The 20944-nt window shown below is 42.1% G+C and overlaps 1 protein-coding gene across 1 annotated transcript in view; it reads left to right on the top strand.

Annotated features, from left to right (window-relative positions):
* The window catches only part of LOC109913636 (high-affinity choline transporter 1-like), a 77082-nt gene that overhangs the window by 35167 nt on the left and 20971 nt on the right, over positions 1–20944 (top strand). The window contains exons 4-5 of the mRNA XM_020513178.2: positions 20135–20283; positions 20397–20540. Coding sequence (XP_020368767.1) covers positions 20135–20283; positions 20397–20540 — 293 coding nt within the window. The remainder of the gene's footprint in view (positions 1–20134; positions 20284–20396; positions 20541–20944) is intronic.

The following is a 20944-nucleotide window of genomic DNA, read 5'->3' as shown; positions in this document are numbered from 1 at the left end:
CTAGTATAAATATTGCATGGATTTGGAACGCTGTATGGAAGAAGACTGTAACACTACACACTAGAACTCTTTACTCTCTGGAAGAAATGGAGCAAATGGACTTGAAGTCATCAAGATATATTAGTCATTCCCTAATTTAACTAAACCAGAGCCTAGTATATCACCATATGTTACCAGTATTCAGCATTAATATTTTACAAATAATGTTACTTTGAAGCCTAAGCCTTAAGGCTCTCCTTGTTTTTACCTTCTCCTTGATTAGTCATTAAAGAACCCAACTCAGTGCAGCATCAAACCACATATTGAAGTAATTCTCCTGCCTGATCTTCCATAATGATCTGCCTTTCACATAAAAAGATTGTCACTGAAATCTGCCATGTCCCATAGTCACAAATCCAACCTCAGAGCAATGCAACGATTGTATTTTCTTTGCCTATCAAGATGACTGTGCCTCTAAACTATTACAACGTGACTCCTGGTCAACTGCTGCTCCAGATATAAGCAACATCTTACAATTTGAAATTCTGTGTAAAAGAGGTCACTGAGGCTCTCTACAAAGAGAGACCTTTTCATTTCATTCTCTCCTGTCATAGTAAACAGACAGAGTGAATACAAGGATTTGGACAAATATTCCCATGATGTTGAATGGTATTGTACACAGCGCTTCTCTAGTGCCTTAAGGCTATTTTATTTGAATAGTTGCCAAAGTGTACAAGCTGTGAGATTTGGGTTTGAGATCTGCAGCAGTGCTTAGTGTACGAGGGTGAAGTGAAGAAGATACATATTAAATACAAGTCCCAATTCTTGGATTATTGTTAGGTAATATTTTACAATATGGTTTTGGATTTGAGACAGGGTGGTTGAGGAAAAGTCAAAGCCAAGAACTGTCTTCAAGCACAGATTTCAAAGTAACTTTATATTTATTGTAAAAACTACTGGATGTGGCTATCATAGATATACTAGGCTCTGACATGTAATTACATTGGTATGGGTTAATTTAGCTTCATATATTTATGTGCTCAACTGAATCTTCCAGTCTAGATTGTTGAAAAATGCATCCAGAGTATGCAGTATCTTCTCTTTCTGCCCACATTGCTCTATTTATGGTCAGTTGAGGGCAGCTCTATGACATCATCAAAGTTACCCAACAGTCCTGATGCCCTCATACAAGTGATGGTGGTGAACTGAGCAATGGCTGAGGCTAGTAATGCTAATAGTAACATGAAACATATGACAATCTATTCAATGAACCTGATCACTCATGTGAGTCTGTCTTCTTCCTTCACTGCTTCGGTTGACCTCTCTGGCAATCTCTTTCCAGTGCCATCTCTTCAAGTGCCTGGAGGAGCCTCCTGACCCACTAATGATGGAAATGTCTTTTCTCTATCCCATCTCCTCAACTAAGAGGTCCACTCTAGTGTCAAATTCCTTGGTGTGCATGCTTGGTAGGAATAGAGTGCTGGGCAACATTCATTTCAGGAGTTCCAACAACTGCAATGTGCAAGCAGCAAGCAGTCCATGGAGTGCTGACTGTATGCTTATTGTGCCTATGTCCATTTCGGAGGTTAGCCAATTTAACTCCTCTTAAACTCCTGTTGAAGAATGGTTCCAATGCATCTTTCACCAGCCAAAACCTGGCTTGAGCAAATGTTGTTTATAATTTTTATTCCTATGCAAGAGCTATCACTTCTCTTGTCATCCTAAGATGATGGGAGGAGCTTCCTTTTTAACCATTGTAGCTTTTGTGGTGATAATTCCTCTATTATTTAAGGATAGGAATTACATCATATTGACTCAGTGGCAATAAAGGGATGACAATGTCTAATTCAAAACAGTGTGCTTTATAGAGCATTTGTACATGATGCTGTTTCTACGAGCCTGCTGTTCTTGACATTGAAGTTGCACGACAGGGATATGCTAAATTGCTGAAGTATGTCTTATGGATATTGTGCATTGCTGCCCCTGTATGCCAGCAAATGGAAAAGGTTACTATTGATTCTATTGGCAACAACAACAAACAACATGCTAGCAAAACCACAATCAATGGTAATTGGGGGGAAATCTCTCTGCAGGTTGGAGTCATACCTGACAGATAGGAAGATGGTTGTGGGTGTTGGAGGTCAGTCATGTCAGCTCCAGAACGTCTCTGCAGGAGTTCCTCAGGGTAGTGTCCTAGGCCCAAGCATCTTCATCAATGTTTCATCAATGACCTTCCCTCTGTCATAAGGTCAGAAGTGGGGATATTTGCTGATAATTGCACAATATTCAACACTATTCATGACTTTTCAGATACTGAAGTAGTCCATGTTTAATTGCAAAGAGATCCGGACAATATCCAGGCTTGGACTGAAAAGTGTCAAGTAAAATTCATGCCACACAAATGTTAGGCAATGACTATCTCCGACAGGGGCAATCTAACCACTGCCCCTTGACATTCAATAGAATTGCCATCACTGAATCCTGTGCTATCAACATCCTAGAGGCTTCCCATTGGCCAGACCTCGACTGGGCTCACCACATAAATACAGTGGCTACAAGAGCAGGTCAGAGGCAAGAAATCCTGCAGTTGGTAACTCACCTCCTGACTGTCCAAAGCTTGTCTACTATCTACAATGCAAAGCCAGGAGTTTGATGGAATGCTCTCCACATGTGCATCTCCAACAACTCAAGAAGCTTGATACCAGGAAAAAGTGGCTAGATTGTTTGACACCACATCCACAAGCATCCACTGCCTCCACCATCAATGCTCAGCAGTAGCAGCATGTACTATCTACAAAATGCACAGCAAAAATTTGCCACAGATCCTCAGACACCAACTTCCATGACCACTTCCATCTAGAAAGACAAGGACAGCAGATGCATGGGAACAATATTGTCTGCAATCACCATCCTGCCTTGGAAATGTATCACTATGCCTTCAGTGTCACTGGTTCAAACTTCTGGAATTCTCTTCCTAATGATATTGTTGATGTGCCTACAGCATTGAAACTTGCAGCAGTTTAAGTAAGCAGTTCACCACCAACTTTTCAAGGGCAACTAGGGACGGGCAATAAATGCTGGCCCAGCCAGCAATACTTCTGAGTGAATTTAAAAAAAAAGCTCTATCCTAGATAGTAACAAGCTTCTTGCTTTTTTGCAACAACATCCAAGTAGCAAATACTTTTTTAGAACAAATATGCACTAATGGATGCTGAATTATAGGATAGGAAAGGTAAATAGGAAATAATAGGCTTCTCTGTATAGTGTCTGTTGCTGGGGAGTCACTAGTATTGTTATTAGAGACAGTGACAGAATATGGACAAATAAAGAGATGGAAAGTTAAGTCATGTCTCACAAACATAGCTGAATTGTTTTAAGCGAGAACTAAAGTGGTAAATAAAGGATATTCTGCAATGTTATGTACATGGATTTCTAGAAGAATTCAGTATGGTTCCACACAAAGGATTATTTCCAACAATAAGAATGAATGGAATTGGAGATAACATTTTGATATTGATAGGGAACTGTTTAGGAGGAAAGAGATGGAGTGTAGGACTAATGAGTGTGTGTACTCCAATTCAAAGGACATGACTAGAGTCCATCAGTGATCAGTACTGGAGCCTTAGCTCTTCACTATGTTTGTAAATGACCTAAAAGAGGAAAACAGTTTTGCTGATAATACAAGGTTATAAAGTGCATTATTAAATGAAGAAAACTACACCAGATGGAGTTGAAAGTGGAGAACTGTTAGATCAACATACTTTATAAAGAATGAAAAGCCAGGAGCTGTAAAGAAGGCGGGAGACCATGGCATAGTGATATTGTCTTTGGACAGGTAATCTAGAGAGCCAGATGATGATCTGGGGACCCAGGTTCAAATCTCACAATGGCATGAATTCTAACAAAAATCTGAAATTAAAAGTCTACTGTTGAATGACCATGAAGCCACTGATTGACTCATACCAGTTCGGGAAGAAAATATGTTGGGCTACATATGACTCCAGCCCCTCAGCAATGTGGTCGATATGACCTGGCAAGCCTCTCAGTTGTATCAAACTGTGAAAGAATGCAATGAAACCAGACAAACTACGTGGCATTGCCGTAGGCACTGATAAGGATAACATCAAACATGGCCCTGTCGACCAGTAAAATCCTCCTTGCTAACATCTGAGTAGTCAAACAACAAGCACAAGGTGATATCAACAGGATCAACCATACTCATGAATCATACCATACAATCAATATCCCAGAAAACACTTTTACCATTCCAAGATGTGTTCTGTCCTACCACCAGGCCAGGCCAGCAGATGTGGTGGCAGAGTGGTATAGAGTTGAGTGGGAATTGCTCTGGAAATCTTTAACATTGATTCAGGAATCTCATGACATCAGTTCAAAAAAGGCGAAGAAAGCAGCTGATGATAATCATGTACTCTTCGCCCTTCAACTGATATATCAATGCTCCTCCATGTTTAACAACATTTGGAAAAATCCAGGAGGTGGGCACGGTGCAGAATGTACTGTGGGTGGGGGATTTCAATGTCCATTATTAAGAGTGTCTCCACAGCATCACTAAGACTGATCTGGTCAAGTCCAAAAGGACATTGCTATGAGCTAGGTTTTAGATGCTAGAACAATGAACAAGATGAAAGGAATTTTTTCATTACCCATTCTCACCAATCTGCCTTCTGCAGATGTATTTGTCCATTATACTGTCAGCAGGAGTGATGCCTGTCCAGTCATAGTGGAAACAAAACTTGTCTTCACATTTATGATAACATCCAATGTGACACTATCATCCAGTTCATGAGAAAAAAATTTGAACAGATGAAGCCACTCTGAACTGACCATCCCAAGGCACTGAAAGCCATCAGCTGCAGCAGCATTATGTTCAAATACCAGCAGCAACCTCATGGCCTGGCATATCCATCACTCTAACATTACCATTAAACCAAGTGCAACGAAGATTTCTGGAGTTCATGTCAGGAGCAACATCAGGCATAGCTGAAAATAAGGCTGCAATCTGGGAAAGAAAGCAACCAAACAGGATTACTTGAGAGCCAAGCAGAATTAATAACCTATGAAGAAGCTGAGCAATTCCAGAACCAATGAACCAAATCTAAGCTCAGTAGTCCTGCCATATCTAGTTGTGAAGCTGGTGGACAATTCAACACATCACTGGAGGAGGAGGGTCCGCAAATATCCCCATCCTCAACAATGGGGATGCTCAACATAATAGTTGACTCGGCTAAACCATTGGGTGCAATCATCAGCCAAAGATGCCAAGTGGATGATCCATTTTGGCTTCCTCCAGTGGTCCCCAGTATCATAGATGCCAGTCCTTAGCCAAATTGATTCACTTTGCATGATATCAAGAAACAGTTGAAGGCTCAGGATATTGTAAAGGCTATTGGTCCTGATAATATTCCAGCCATAGCAATGAAGACCTGTGCTCCAGAACTTGCTGCTCCCCTAGCCAATCTGTTCGAGTACAGCTTCAACACTAGCACCTACCCAACAATGTGGAAACTTGAACAGTTGTGTCCTGCACAGAAAGTAGGACAAATCCAACCCAGCTAATTACCACCCCATCTGCCTACACATCATTAATAAGGTGGTGGGGTTATTAACAGTGTTCTCAAACAGCACTTGCTTAGTAATAACCTGCTCAATATTGCTCTGTTTAAGTTCCTCCAGGGCCACTCGGCTCCTGATCTCATTACAACCTTCAATAAAACATGGCATATACAGATGGACTGCAGAGGTCAGGTGAGAGTGAATTCCCTTCAAAATCAAAGCCATATTTGACAAAGTGTGGCATCACTTTGAGCCCTAGAAAAACTGGATTCAGTGTGAGTCAGGAAAGTTTTCTGCTGGTTGGAGTCATACCTGGCACAAAGGGAGATGGTTGTGGTTTTTTGAGGTCAGTCCAAAGATGTGCAGGTTAGGTGGATTGGCTATGCCAAATTGCCCACAGTGTCTAGGAATGTGTAGGTTTGATGAATTAGCCATGGGAAATGCAATCATAAGGTAGGGGAGTGAGTCTGGATGGGTTGCTCTTTGTGGGGGGGTTGGTGTGGAATTGTTGGGCCGAATGGCCTGTTTCCACATTGTAGGGATTATATGAGTTGGCCAGATTAGTTCCAGGACAACTCTGCAGGAGTTCTGCAGAGTATTATCCAAGGCCCAACCATCTTCATTAGCTTTATCAATGACCTTCCCTCCATCATAAGGTCAGAAGTGAGGATGTTTTCTGATGATTGATTGTTCAATGTCCAGCACCATTCACAACACCTTAGATACTGAAGAAGTCCAAGTCAAAATGCATGACAATATCATGTGCATCTCCCACATGAGAGAATGTCATCAAGACTCCTTGACATTTAATGGCATTATCATCTCTGAATCCCCAACTGTCAACATTGTTGGGCATTACCGTTGACCACATACTAAACTGGACTTGTCAGACCAAAACTGTTGTGGCAAGAATAGGTCAGAGGTTGAGAATCTTGTTCTGAAGAAGTGTCATGAAGTGTTAACTCTGTTTCTGTTTGTACAGATGCTGCCAAATGTGCTGAGTTTGTCCATCACTTTAATTTTATTTCAGAATTTCAGCATCCAAACTATTTTGCTTTTAATTGCATAAAGATCTTTTTTTCTTAGCTCAGGACATCACAACTCAGGTCAGATGTATTAGTCCTGGAAAGGATTCAGTGTAGATTCGCCAGTACAGTACTGGGGATAAAAAGCCTATTATGAAGACAGATAACATAGATTGGGTTTGCATTCTCTTGACTGTAGTAGATTTAGAAACAACCTAATTGAGGTTATTGGTAATCAACCAATTTGATAGGCAACATTGGTAGCTGAGACACAGTTACTGATGGCCAAGACCTTTAGCGGCCCACAGTTTAGAAGACATTGGAAGAGGTGAGCAGAATGGAAAAGTTGAATTGGCCAAGAAGAGGCCCAAGACAAAATGGACCAGCAAATTGTCCCAGCCCATTGTTTTTCTCTACAGTAAAGATGGCAAAGACTGCCAAGCCAATGTGGGGCTCCTGATTTTGCAATGCTTAGCACAGCACAAGCTCTCATCTTAACAGATGGAAGGGTGTCAGCTAAAGGGAACTCAGAAGAATTATTTCCTGTTGTCAGAGAATCTAGAACAACACAACATCATCTTAAATCTCAGGCTTGGCAGTCCAGATATCATATCAGTTAGCATTTCATCTCTCTGCTTTACATCCCCAAAATTCTGTTTCAGCTATTTCTAGTAGAAATTTCAAACCTGAAGCTGATTCTAATACCTTGTTAGATGAGTCTGTTAAGATTTACAGAATCAAGACCAATAATCAAAGGACAGAACTGATGTGAATTTAACATTAGAACAGATTGCAGGGACTGAAAGGTTTGAAATTCCTATGTTCTTCCGAGAGATTAGGAAGTTAGGAAGTTATCAAGTTCTGCGTACCCCTATAGCCACAGTATTCCATAGCAGATCCAATTAAGTTTCTCATTGTTAACTGACCAGTCCATTGTATACATACCATTTAAAAGTTAAGAGTTTCTGACTCAACTATTCTTTCAGGCAGTGAGTTCTAGAGTCCATCAGCATCTGAGTGATAAAATATTCTCCTCACTCTTTCTGTTGGATTTTTAGCTTTTGCTTTAAATCTATGCCACTGGTCGTTGGCCTCTCTACTCAAGGAAAAGATGCCTTCCTATCCACCCTATCTACACCCCTCATAAACGTAATCAAAAAATAATCAGGTCCCTCTCAACCTTTACTGCTTCAAGAAAAACAACCTCAGCCTGTCCAATCTTTATTCTTATTTAAATCCTCTTGGCCAAGCAGCATAATGGTAAATCTCCTCTGCACCCTCTCTAGTGCAATCACATCTTCCATATAATAGTGTGACCAGAACTGCATGCAGTACTCCAATTGTGGCCTACCCAGCTTTTTAAGCAGTTCCAGCATAACCTCCCTGCTCTTATATCCTTTACTTGGCAAGGAATGACAACTATCCCATTTGCCTTCTTAACCACCTTTATCAATCTGCCCTGTTAACCTGTGTGGATGTGCAGACCAAGGGCCTTCTGATCTTCAGTAATTTTCTAAGGTCTTACCACTCATAGTGCAATCCCTTACCTTGTTAGCCCTCCTGAAGCACATTACCTCAAAATTTTTTGGGTTGAGTAACGTTTTCCACTTCTGTGTCCATGTGACCAGTCTATTGATACCTTCTTGCAGTTTACAGTTATCATCCTCACCTTTTACCACACTACCAATGTTAATATCCAAATCATTAACATACACCACAAACAGTAAGGGCCCCAGCACTGAGCCCCATGGAACCTGACTGGAAGCAGACTTCCAGTCACAGAAACATCCCTGTGTCATTACCCTCTGCTTCCTGCTTCTTGGCCAGTTTTGGATCCAATGTCAATACAGTGCGGAGGTGGAGGAACACAGCTGGTCAGACAGCATCAGAGGAACAGGAGAGTCAACATTTCGGCTTGGGACCCTTTATCAGGACACCAGTATATACAGCTCCACTCTGCATTGACTCTGACTCCAGCATCTTCAGTTCTTGCTCTCTCCGTTGGATCCAATGTGCCAATTTGCTCGAATTCCATCAGCTCTTACTTTCTTGACCAGTTTGCCATGAAGGACCTCATTAAAAGCTTTGCTCAAATCCATGTGGACAATATCAAATGCATTCCCTTCATCAATATACCTTGTTACCTCCTGAAAGAGTCCAATCAATTTTTTTTTCAAATGCGTCCATCCCTTAACAATTCAATGCCGACTATTCATGTTTAATTCTTATCGCTCAAAGTGCAGACATATTCCATTCTTCAGAATTCTTTCTAATAACGTCCCCAACACTGAGGTTAGTCTGACTGGTCTATAATGTCTAGTCTATTGCTTCCTCCGTTTTCCAATAATGGGACAACATTAGCAGTCCACCAGGCTTCTGGCACTTCACCTGTGGCCAGAGATGATTTGAAAATTGTTGCAAGGGCTTCTGAATATATCCTCCCTTCCATCCCTCAACATGCTGGGATACATCTCATCTTGGCCTGCAGATTTATCCGCTTTTAAGCTGCTAGACCCACTCTTGCCTCCTCCTCTCTCAATTTAATTGCTACAAATATTTTACCATCCTCTTCCATGAATTCCATGTCTATGTCATCCTTTTCCTTTGTGAAAAAATATTCATTGAGGGCTACATCCACGTCTCCCTGTTCCACACTCCGATTATCTCCTATAGTCTCTAATGGGTCCTACTCTAACCCCAGTTATTCCCTCCATTTTATATAAAAAAGACACTTTGCAATTTCCATGATTTTATCTGCCAATGGTTTCTATGCACTTTCTTTGTCTTCCTGATGTCCATTTTAAGTTTCCCCTCACTATTTACATTCTTTGAGGGACTCTGCCTATTGAGCACTCAGTATCTGCCATAAGACCCTCTCTTTCTCTTCTTATTCCAAATAGTTATGTGCCTTGACATCCAGGGCTCAGTGGTCTTAGTCCAATCTTTTATATTTACAGAAACATATATGCCTTGTACTCATGCTATTCCTCCTTGAATGCCTCCCACTGTTCTGACACAGTTTTATCTGCAAGTAACTGTTTCTAGTCCACCTGGACCAAATTGAATCTGATTTTAATAAAATTAACCTTTTCCCTATTTAGAAATTTTATTCCCATTGCAACCTTATCCTCTTTTCGATAAGTATTATAAATCTAACTGAGTTATGGTAACTACCTTCAAAATGATCTCCTACTGATAAGCCAGACATATGCCGGGGCTCATTTCCAAATATTTCGGTCCAGAACTGCAACATCCCACTCCTCTTTGATTCCTCTCTATCATGCCTGAATACCCTATAACCAAGAATGATGAGATGCTAATCCAGCCCATGTTTCAGCCAAACAGATATAACATGATGAGCACATCAGAATGTCTGTGCCCTTAGTTATCTGTCTATTCCTCTGGCCCTTGCATTGAAATATATTCCATTTAGCCTTGTTAAACTCACTACTTTCTTATTTGGCTCTCAGGTTCATTTACTCAAATTTTAACTTTTCATCTCAGTGCTTCTTCCCTCTTAACTACTCATCGGATTTCATCTGCCCATCTAGTTTAAATTCAGGCACCCTTACATTCCATCTTACTGAGCTCTGTCCTCTTGCAGCATGAAATTCTGGGGGAAGCATGCTATAGGACATCTGAATTGCCTAGCTTGAAACCAGACACGTGAATTTAATGTACATATGCAAATATCAGGAGCTGTAATAAAAATTTAGGCAACCCTTCAGTAGTATGTGATCCACATTGCATTCATATTTATAATCTGGAAGCTAACATAAATATCCCATCATGAGAGTTGAAGATTATCAGTTTCAGATTTCCCACTTCATTCAAGACTTAAGTATTGCCTCATCAAATGCAAGTATCTTAAAGGTAAGATCCCGCATCACAGTGGCAGGTTAGGGTGGCTGCACAATGGTAAGCAGCAGTGGCCATTTACAAAAGCGTCCAAGTTCTCAGTGGTAAACACTTGGAAACATCACTGTAGGTCAGAGGACAACAGTGCTGTACTTAAAGCATTCAGAAATTAACAGCACCAATTTCTGAGATTTAGAAAACTGCAGATTAAACAGTCAGAGGGTGAATCTGCCTTCTGCCTGTTTAAAATTTATATTCTATTAAAATAAAAGCTCTGTCTCCCTTTAAATGACAATAAGCTGACAGCTTGATTTCCTTTTTAATGACAAACATCAGGCCAGAGAGAGGCTTCAGCCTTCTTGCATTAAAAGAAAAAATGCCAGTCGAAAGACCTTCACAGTGCAGATACAAAACTCTTCAGGATCAAATATAATTTTCAAAAGGTGGTTTTATTTTATTCTTTTGTGGGATGTGGGCATTGCAGCTGGCCAGCATTTATTGCCTGTCCCTAGTTGCCCTTGAGAAGGTGCTGGTGAGCTGCCTTCTTGAACTGTTGCAGTCCCACATTGCCATTAGGGAGGGAATTCCAGGATTTTGGCCCAGCGTTACTGAGGAACGGCAACACATTTTCAAGTCAGGATGGTGTGCAACTTGGAGGAGAACTTGCAGATGGTGGTGTTCCCATGTATCTGCTGCCTTTGTCCTTCTGGATGGAACTGGTTTTGGGTTGGAAGGTGCAGTCTAAGGATCTTTGATGAATTTCTGCAGTGTATCTTGCAGATAGTACACATTGCTGCTACTGCATGTTGGTGATGGAGGGAGTGGATGCTTGTGGATGTGGTGCCAATCAAGTGGGCTGCATTGTCCCAGATGGTGTCAAGCTTCTTGTTGGAGCTACACCCATCCCAGAGGAGTCAGGAAGTGTGTTACTCGCTGCAGTATTCCTAGCCTCTAATCTACTCTTCTAGCCATTGTATTTTTTCTGTAACTCCAGATGAGCTTCTGGTCAATGATAACTCCGAGGGTGTTGATAATGGGGGATTCAGTGATGGTGGCGCCTTTGAATGTCAAGAGGTGGTGATTAGATTGTCTCTGATTGGAGATGGCCGTTGATGAAGCAGCTGAAGATGGTTGGGTCTAGGACACTACCCTGGGGAACTCCTGCAGAGATGTCCTGGAGCTGAGGTGACTGACCTCCAACAACCACAACCATCTCCCTATGTGGTATGACTCTGACCAGCAGAGGGTTTGCCCCATGATTCCCAATAATTTCAATTTTGCTCCTGGACGCCACACTAAATCAAATGCAACCTTAGCATTTTGAATCTCCAAATCAACATCAAATCAGGTGGAATCTTGCATGACATTATCACTCCTTATTTATTGTGACCACCATTTAATGACAGAAACCTACTACTGTCAGCCTGTACTTATTAAAGGAACTGTTTGAAATACAATAGAACTCAGTAAGGAAACAACAACAGTGGCAAATAAAACAAAAGAAGGAAAACTAAATGGACGTGACAGCAAATAAGAAAGAAAAAGAACTTCAACAAGAAATGGAGGTCCAACAATAACGTATGGACCAGGCAACAATTGACACCTTCACTGAATTACACCTATTCAAGCAACACATGCAGTTCTATTTTGCAGATCAAGTGATAATGATCCTGAGAAGAGATGTCTGCAAATCTTCCTTGCTATCAGCAAATTGGGACTTACAGAACTAATCTTGTCTTACCACGGAAAATGAGAGAGATCCAGAGAAGATCTGGAGAACATTGGAAAGCCCAGTCCAGGTGAGAATTAACTTCTGGATTAACAGATTTCAACCCACCTCATACAGACAGAGACTCAAGAAAGAGTCTATTGACAAGTTTGTTGCAAGTTGTTGCAGAAAGGATTTTCTGGGCAAGAAAACAGGCCATAACATGATGCTTTGCTTGAAGATGGGCACCAGTATAAAACCATTGGAGCTGGCCAGTAACTCTTATATAGTTTAGGTGCAGCCAACACTATTGCTATGATCAGCAAAGTGCACCAAATCAGCAAGGTCTGTTACAGATGTGGTTTGTCACACCTCGACAAAAACTATTCAGCATTTTTCATATATGCAAAGTATAAAGGATATTAGACATATATGTGCAAGAAATCTAGTTCCAGAAACCCAGCCAGATCCCAGAATAAAACAACAATCAGCAAACACCACAACACTGGCAGCAGGACACATCTCAAAAATGTGCACAAACATCAATAAAATGTTCAGTCAAATCAGCAAAAGGCAAATTTCAGATGCCCAAGGTTTTCATTTTGTTAACCTCTTATGCCATATCAATGGAATAAGGTAATCAGAAGCCTTTACAAACATTAGTGTTGTATGTCCTGAAAATCATAAGCTAGTGTCAATATATTCCCACTACACATCTTGAAAGACATATCCTAGTTAGAGGCTGTCTGCGGTACAGCTTATGAGAGAGACAACAGAACATAATATAACAGAATCGCGCTGCCATGCCACTAGAGAAGTTTATCTTGGCTTCTTGAAATCTTCTACCTGCTGGATTTAAGTTGTCTGGCAGAGCTACCTTGGGAAAGAAATATGGCACAGTCACAATCCATGAGATACAAATCACCCCCACTGTGGTGGAACAGATCAAGTATGAGACAATCAGATCAATTAAAGTTAAAGACATTCTTATTGTAGATATGCTACACTTTGGCCAGAGCCACTGTGAACAGTTGTGAACCTGACTGCACCATGCTTTCACACGGTGCACAACGGACACTCGTAACCCTTCTACTTATTTAAGTAATTACTTTACATATATGTCCTCTTCTTCTTGCTCCCTGCACAAGTAGAAAAATTTTCTCCTATTTATTATGTCTGGATCTCTCAAAGTTTTGAATACTTTTATCAGATCTCCTCTCAGTCTTCCTTACTCCAAGGAAAATAATCCCAAGTTCTCCAATCTATCTTCACAACTGAAATTCCTCATTGCCAGAATCACATTCTGCACTCTTTCTGAAATGCCTTCATATCTTTTTTATGGTGTGGAGCCTAAAATGGATGCAAAACTCCACCTTAGGTGAAAATAACGGCTTATACATAACAACCTTGATATTGTATTCAAAAGCTTTATTAATAATGGCAAAAATACTATATGCTTTGTTAACTGCTTTTTCAACCTGCCCTGCCATTTTTAATTTGCTATGTACATGTACTTCCAGGTCCCCTGTTCATGCATCCCTTTTATAATTGTATCTGTTCAATTTTCACAAATCATCTGAAATGTATAGCTCATAATGAGACCCTCAAACGCCTCTCAGAATGAAACTTTGTAAATGCTAGTTATTGTTGGAACAAAGCCTTAAATACGAAACTCATTCTGCAAAGAGGAGGATAGAAGTTTTTCAATCTAGATCAGAAGACAACAGAGGAATTCTAACAATGGGTGAACAAACAGATTTGCCACATTAAAAACCGCCATCTGTGAGCAGCCCTGACATGAAGTGTGTTTTCTGCTTATGAAGAGACATGCAGAAAAAGAACTCCCCCCTCTCTGTCTGTCTGGATGTGGTGTCCTGTTCTGCAAAAAAGTGAACAGTCCTGAGAAAAAAATGACCGTGAAACAAATCTCTTAAAAATGCAGAACCTTGTCACTAGAAGAACTCGGGCCCAGGTGACAGGGTGCAAACGATGCTAATCACTGGATTCTATATGTTCAGGGGACCCAGGCTCAGGCAGCACAGCCCTTCTGTCTCGCAAACAAGGGTGGGAACAGGGCAAAGTTCCAGTGTTTGCGTCCCAAGTGAGAGCCTGAGTTCAAGCTGCCATTTGTTTTGACACCCATGGACGATTCTGGGTAGTGAATTCTGAGTCTGCCCTGTCCGCACTCCCATCGTCCCTCAGAGGTGTTAGCTCACAAAGGGCCTCTGTGTGTTTTCACAGGACATTCTCTCTGTCTGTGATTGAAATGTCTTCACCTGACCCTGGTGGAATGAAGAAGAGGTCAGTCTGATGAGTTTTTTAAGATACCCAATTCTCTTTAAAACATTTGTCTTTGCTTTATTGTCAAGTTTTTGGTATTTTTCTAGTTTTTAATTTTTTTAAAAATCAATCTGTCTAGACATGTTATGACTTCCAGCACAGCCTGGATTTAAATGATATATGGATTGCCATTAGTAACTATGTTTCTAGTTCAATTATCTAACTTGTTTCTAAATTATTTTTTGTTTTATTTGAACTGCTCATGGGCACACAGTTTCATCAGACAATCAAAATCAAAAGTAAATTGCCTTTTGATTGTGTGCAATCCTGGGCAGAACTTGTCCAACTTCTCCAACTTGATGATATGGCATGAGAGCACGAGTGTGTGCGTGAGAGAGCAGGAGCACAAGGGCCAGTGATTGTGTGTGTGTGTGTGTGTGTAAGAGAGTCAGTTGGCTGAAAATTATGGATAGTTTGCCCCTCCGTTGAAGACCAATAATAAGCCCGACCTACTGCACAGGACTAAATTGATGGATAGTGGGACTCCCACCAGTCATTGAAAGGATGTCCCATACTTTGGAGCTGCTGGCCAACATATTTGTGGTTGCAAGGAATGCTCAAAGGGCACACCTGTGAAGATAATATGCTTTCCATTCCTGCCAGTGTAAACACTTTTAAACTCCTAGACACCTGCCCACACCAACCCTTTAATGACATGGGTAGTGTAATAGTTTTTCTACACATTTGTGGGATGTAGATGTTGCTGGTTGGCCAGAATTTTTTGCCCATCCCTAGTCACCCTTGAGAAGGTGATGGTGAGCTGCCTTTTTGAATCACTGCAGTTCACAATGCCATTAGGGAGGGAATTCCAGGATTTTGACGCAGCGACAGTGAAGGGACGGCAATATATTTCCAAGCCAGGATGGTGAGTGGCTTGGAGGGGAAATTGGAGGTGGTGGTGTTCCCATATGTTTGCTGGCCTTGTCCTTCTAGATGGAAGTGGTCGTGGGTTTGGAAGGTGTTGTCTGAGGATCTTTGGTGAATTTCTGCAGTGCATCTTGTAGATAGTACACACCGCTGCTACTGAGCTTCGGTGGTAGAGAGACTGAATGCTTGTGAATGTAATGCCACTCAAGCAGGCTGCTTTGTCATGGATGGTGTCAAGTTTCTTGAGTGTTGTTGGGGCAGCACTCATCCAGGCAATTGGGGAGTATCCCATCACACTCCTGACTTGTGCCTTGTAGATAGTGGACAGGCTTTGAGGAGTCAGGAGGTGAGTTACTTGCCACAGTATTCCTAGCTTCTGGCCTGATCTTGTAGCCACTGTGTTAATGTGGTGAGTCCAGTTGAGTTTATGGTCAATGATAACCCCCAGGATCTTGACCAGTGATTCAGTGATGGTAACACCATTGAATGTCAAGGGGAGGTAGATAAATTGTCTCTTATTGGTGATGGTCATAGACTGGCATTTATGTGGCGTGAATGTCACTTGCCACTTGTCAGCCCAAAACTGAATATTGTCCAGATCTTGTTGCATGTGAACATGGGCTGATTCAGTATCTGAGGAATCACGAATGGTGCTGACCATTGTGCAATCATCGGCAAACATCCCCACTTCTGACTTTATGATGGAGGGAAGGTCATTGATGAAGCAGCTGAAGATGGTGGGGCCAAGGACACTACCCTGAGGAGCTCCTGCAGAGATGTCCTGGAGCCTAGATGATTGACGTCCAACAACCACAACCATCTTTCTATGTGTCAGATATGACTCCAACCACCATAGAGTTTGCCCCGTGACACCCATTGACTCCAGTTTTGCTGGGCTTCTTGAAGCCACACTTGGTCGAATGCAGTCTTGATATCAACGGTTGTCACTCTCAGAGCTCTTACAGCTAAGTGAATTTTTAAGTTAGACCCTTAATTGTTTAATTACATGGTGTGTGGGCAGCAAACTTGGGTGCCTGCCCACCCTCTGTACTATAGACTTAATCTTGGGGTGGGTAAGAAGGTGGCGAAGTAGTCACATAACATATATTACATGATGACCAACCCCCAAAAACTGGAAGTGAGCCAGACACACATGCACACCCTCTCAGTCCTTTGGTCCTTCTTCCCCAAAAACCTACCATACAGGGAGAGGAGGGAAACCCAGGCTGAAAGGCAAGCCCACTTCTGACCCCGGTTGCCATGGAAATTCTGCAAGCGACAGCTTGGAGAGGTTGGTGCAGATTAAGAATGTGTTAGCATGGGGGATAAATGAAGAGCTAACAGCATAAGGAAACTTCTTGGATTGGTTGAAGAGCTCTGATGAAGAGTCATCTAGACTCGAAATGTCTCCACTCGCTCTCTGTCCACTGATGCTGCCTGGCCCATTGTGATTTCCAGCATTTTTTGTTTTCAGAACAGATTCCAGCATCTACTGAAATTTACTGCTAATTGGATTGGTCGGTCTTTGAGGTCACTCTGTTCCCATATGAGTGGCCGTGGTCTTCTCTGGATAAATCTAAAATTTTATTATTGTAGGGAGTGAGAAGTCCATCACCTTCTTCCACTGCTTTGGCTCATTTGGACCGCTATGGATTTTTTTTCCTGCATTGAGACAAAGGGAGGGATTGAGTATAATGGAAGTAGATGTAAGAGCAGTTGCTGATATGTCACCAGTGAGTGACTAGGAATGATCAAGGACACAAAGAGCTAGTAGTTTGGAAGATTGAGGTAGCTGAGAGCCATTCAGTCGGGAGAATTCATACAACAGTGAGAGTTGTAGCCCATGAGCCTTGATGAGATGACTGCCTAGTGGCAGAGTTTCTTCTTACTCATTTGTGGGTTGTAAGCATGATTGGCTGGCCAGCATGTATTTGCCATCCCTAGTTGCCCTTGGGAATGTGGTGGTGAGCTGCTTCCTTGAACATTTGCAGCCCATTTGATATAGGTACACCCACAAAGAGTTAAGGAAGGGAATTTCAGGATTATGACCCAGTAAATACTGGGAAGGAAAGGATTATTTGTGGATCCTCCTCCAACAATCTTTTAATTGTCCGCCACCATTTGTTACTGAACATAACGGGGCTGAAGAGCTTAGAGTTAACCTGTTGGCTGTGGAATCGCTTAGCTCTGTCTGTGACTTGTGGGTTTTCCTGTATGACACACGAGTGGTCCTGCTTGGTAGCTTCCTCAGGTTGATACTTCATTTTTAAGTATATCTGGTGCTGCTACTGACATGCCCTCCTACACTATTCTTTGAGCCAGATTTGATCCCCTGGCTTGGTGGTAGTGGTAGAGTGCATGATATGCCAGGCCACAGGGTTACAGATAGAGTTTGAGTACAATTTTGCTGCTGATGATCCATGCCACCTCTTGGATGTTCAGCCTGGAGGTTCTGGAGCTGCTTGATGTCTATCCCATTCAACACTGTAATAGTGCCACACAATGCGATAGATGATTCCACGTTGAAGATGGGACATGGTCTCCACGAGGATTGTGCAGTGATCTGATACTGATACTGTCACAGATAAATGCATCTGTGGCGGGCTGGTTGGTGTGGATGTGTTCAAGAATACTGTTTCCCTTAATACTTTCAACAGACCCAGTCTAACAGCTATGTCCTTTAGATCACAAGTATATTCTACTCACACGCTCTGCCTTCTCAGTGCGGGCTGACTGTGTCTGGTGGTGTGACCTCCCAGGGCAGTCATTTGGAAAACAGATGGCCTTCTTCTCCAGCATTCCATCCAGCCGCGGCTCCACGTAAAACAGGGAGTGAACTTCCCTTTCTGCGCCATACCGTTGAGCACCACAGTGTAAGGAGCAGTTCCTGACTTGCAGCATCTGAAGTGGTGTGCAGTTAGAATTTAAGCATAGCTCCAGCAGAGGAAACTCCAGAAGACTCAGGCAGTCATGAGCATATCTTGCTACATCATTCAATGGGAAGGGCACGGAAGAGCCCAGACGTGTAAGTAATGTGGTGAAGAATGGAAAGTTGTGTGAGTAAAATCATTCAGAGACAGGCAGACAAGGCACCATGAATCTCACTGGATAAAATACTGTAATTGAAAATGGGATAATCCCACCCCGGGTGTTGACTTATTGGGTAGTTTTAGACCTTTGCAGTAAATTGGTTGAGTTGAACACCCACTATAGATCAATCTAACTTTAACTCTAAACTATTCATGGCATACCTTTCGGTGCTCACCACTGAACTAAGGTTGGGTAGGATTTGCCCATATTTTTTCTCAGTGTTGAGGTGAGTGGTGGTGACTAACACGCCAGCCCCACTGGCAAGATAACTCACCAAACAGTTCCTTATAACCCATACGGTGAGCAAGGGCAATTATTTTACCCTATCAGTTCCCAACAGGGTGGCATGGTGGCTCAGTGGTTAGCATTGCTGCCTCACAGCACTAGGGACCCGGGTTCAAATCCAGCCTTGGGTGACTGTCTGTGTGGAGTTGTACATTCTGCCCGTGTTTGTGCGGGTTTCTTCCAGGTGCCCTGGTTTCCTCGTACAGTCCAAAGATGTGCAGGGTAGGTGGATTGGCGGCACTAAATTGTCCTGTAGATGGGTTAGCCATGGGAAATGTAGGGTTACGGGGATAGGGTAGGGGGATAGGTTTGGGTGGGATGCTCTTTGGAGGGTCAGTGAAGACTCAATGGGCTGAATGGCCTATTTCCACATTGTAGGGATTCTATGATCTATGACGGTGGCAAACTGGGTCACTAACTGCCAGCCACTCAGAGATGGCAGCCTCTGGTCCCTACATTTGAGGCCTACTCATCAGTGGATTTAGCAGTGAGAAGATAAGTTCTTTTTCTCTCCTTTTTCCTCTTGCAGGTTACAGGGAGAGGTTACTCTGAGGTAAGGGTAAGCTTTCAGAGGCCACTCCCTTTCTTGCCAGCTCTGAAATTGGAGATACCCCCTGCCAAACAAAAAAGGGGCAGGCAGCTCATCATGGTTTACCAATTGCATAACTTTCTTACCGGCCAGGGAGTTAGGTGAACAGAGAGGTGGCAGGTTGACCACTTAAGGATCTTACTTGTCAATGTGTTGAAAAAATTACCTGTAAATATTCTCACCAGACACTTAATGCTGAAGTAATGAGAAAAGCATGACGTTCTCTTCAGGGCCAAGTCATTCCATTATTTCCCTTCCTCATCACCTCCAAGGAGGGAAAAACTGCACTTTTGGTCTTTGTCGTGATTGGGACCAGGTTGAACTAATTACCTACGAAGTCCTTGATTGTGGTTGTTAACCTGGGACAATCAGGAAAGCCTTGGCTAACCAATATAACCGGGAGAATAGAATCTCCTCAGTTGAGGACTGACTCCGAGCTGGTTGGCCACAACCAGTGTACTGTGCGCGTGTAAATAAAGGGTGACTTGGTGATGAGAACCAGCCCCTGTGCAGTTATTTCAGTCTTCTAGCTAAGTGGCGATAAAGAAAGTGAGGGACTTGCAAGACCATGAGAGAAGATTGGGGTAATGGACAATCATGTGATCAGTGAGAGTTCTGTATTGCTAGACATGTCCTTTGGCTTTTCCTTCATTGTGACTTAACAAATTTGTGCTGTCTGAAAACATATGTATCTGTTGACATTTTTGCTTGCATGAGAAGTAATTTCTTTAAAATCTTTATCATTTGACAGCTACAAATTGATATTGTCGTTCCAGTTATTACATCCAAATTCATAACTAATGACATTTCCTCCTTCAGGTTCATCATTGAGTGTGATTTTTGAAATCAACGTCCACGTGGCCATTATTATTTCTACTGTGATAGCAGTTTGTTACACTCTGATTGGCGGTTTGTACTCAGTCGCATACACAGACATGGCTCAACTGTTCTGTATTTTTGTAGGATTGGTGAGTTTAATAAATGTTGTTTAAAATGATCCACAGTTAACTTTCAAACATCTGGATGTAGAGAATCCATTTTGTAAGTGGATTAAGATTTCTTGCTTTAATTTTCCATACAGTACATTAGCCTGCCTTTTGCTGTTTTGAATCCTGCGGTCACAAGTATTGCCATCACCGCTACTGAGTATGTTTACCGTGAACCTTGGCTTGGATACATAAGCCCTGGAAATGCGTGGATTTGGATTGACAATTACATTTTGATGGTACGTATGCAGTATCAATGATTGTAATCTGTCTAAGATAAATTCACAAAGCACCAGGCTCCAACTGAAGATATCTTTCCTGCTGTTTCCTTTTAAATACACAAGAATCACATGAACAGTGTGACTGGTTTCCAGTGACATTTCAAGTTGCCATTGTTTGTCACGAGCCAAGATATTTCCCTACATTGGGCTGCACAGAGCTAAAATATTTCATTACTGGTACTAATTGTAGTACTGGAACTCAAGTTTCTACTTTGCAGATCTAGATAAGGAAACAGTGGTGAATGTTAATGCGGGATAACAAGGTGTAGAGCTGGATGAACACAGCAGGCCAAGCAGCATCAGAGGAGCAGGAAAGCTGACGTTTCGGGCCTAGACCCTTCTTCAGAAAATTTTCTGAAGAA

Source organism: Rhincodon typus, chromosome 6, assembly GCF_021869965.1.
Source record: "Rhincodon typus isolate 14 chromosome 6, sRhiTyp1.1, whole genome shotgun sequence".
Lineage (NCBI taxonomy): Eukaryota > Metazoa > Chordata > Chondrichthyes > Orectolobiformes > Rhincodontidae > Rhincodon > Rhincodon typus.
This window is presented reverse-complemented; position numbering and strand designations above follow the sequence as displayed.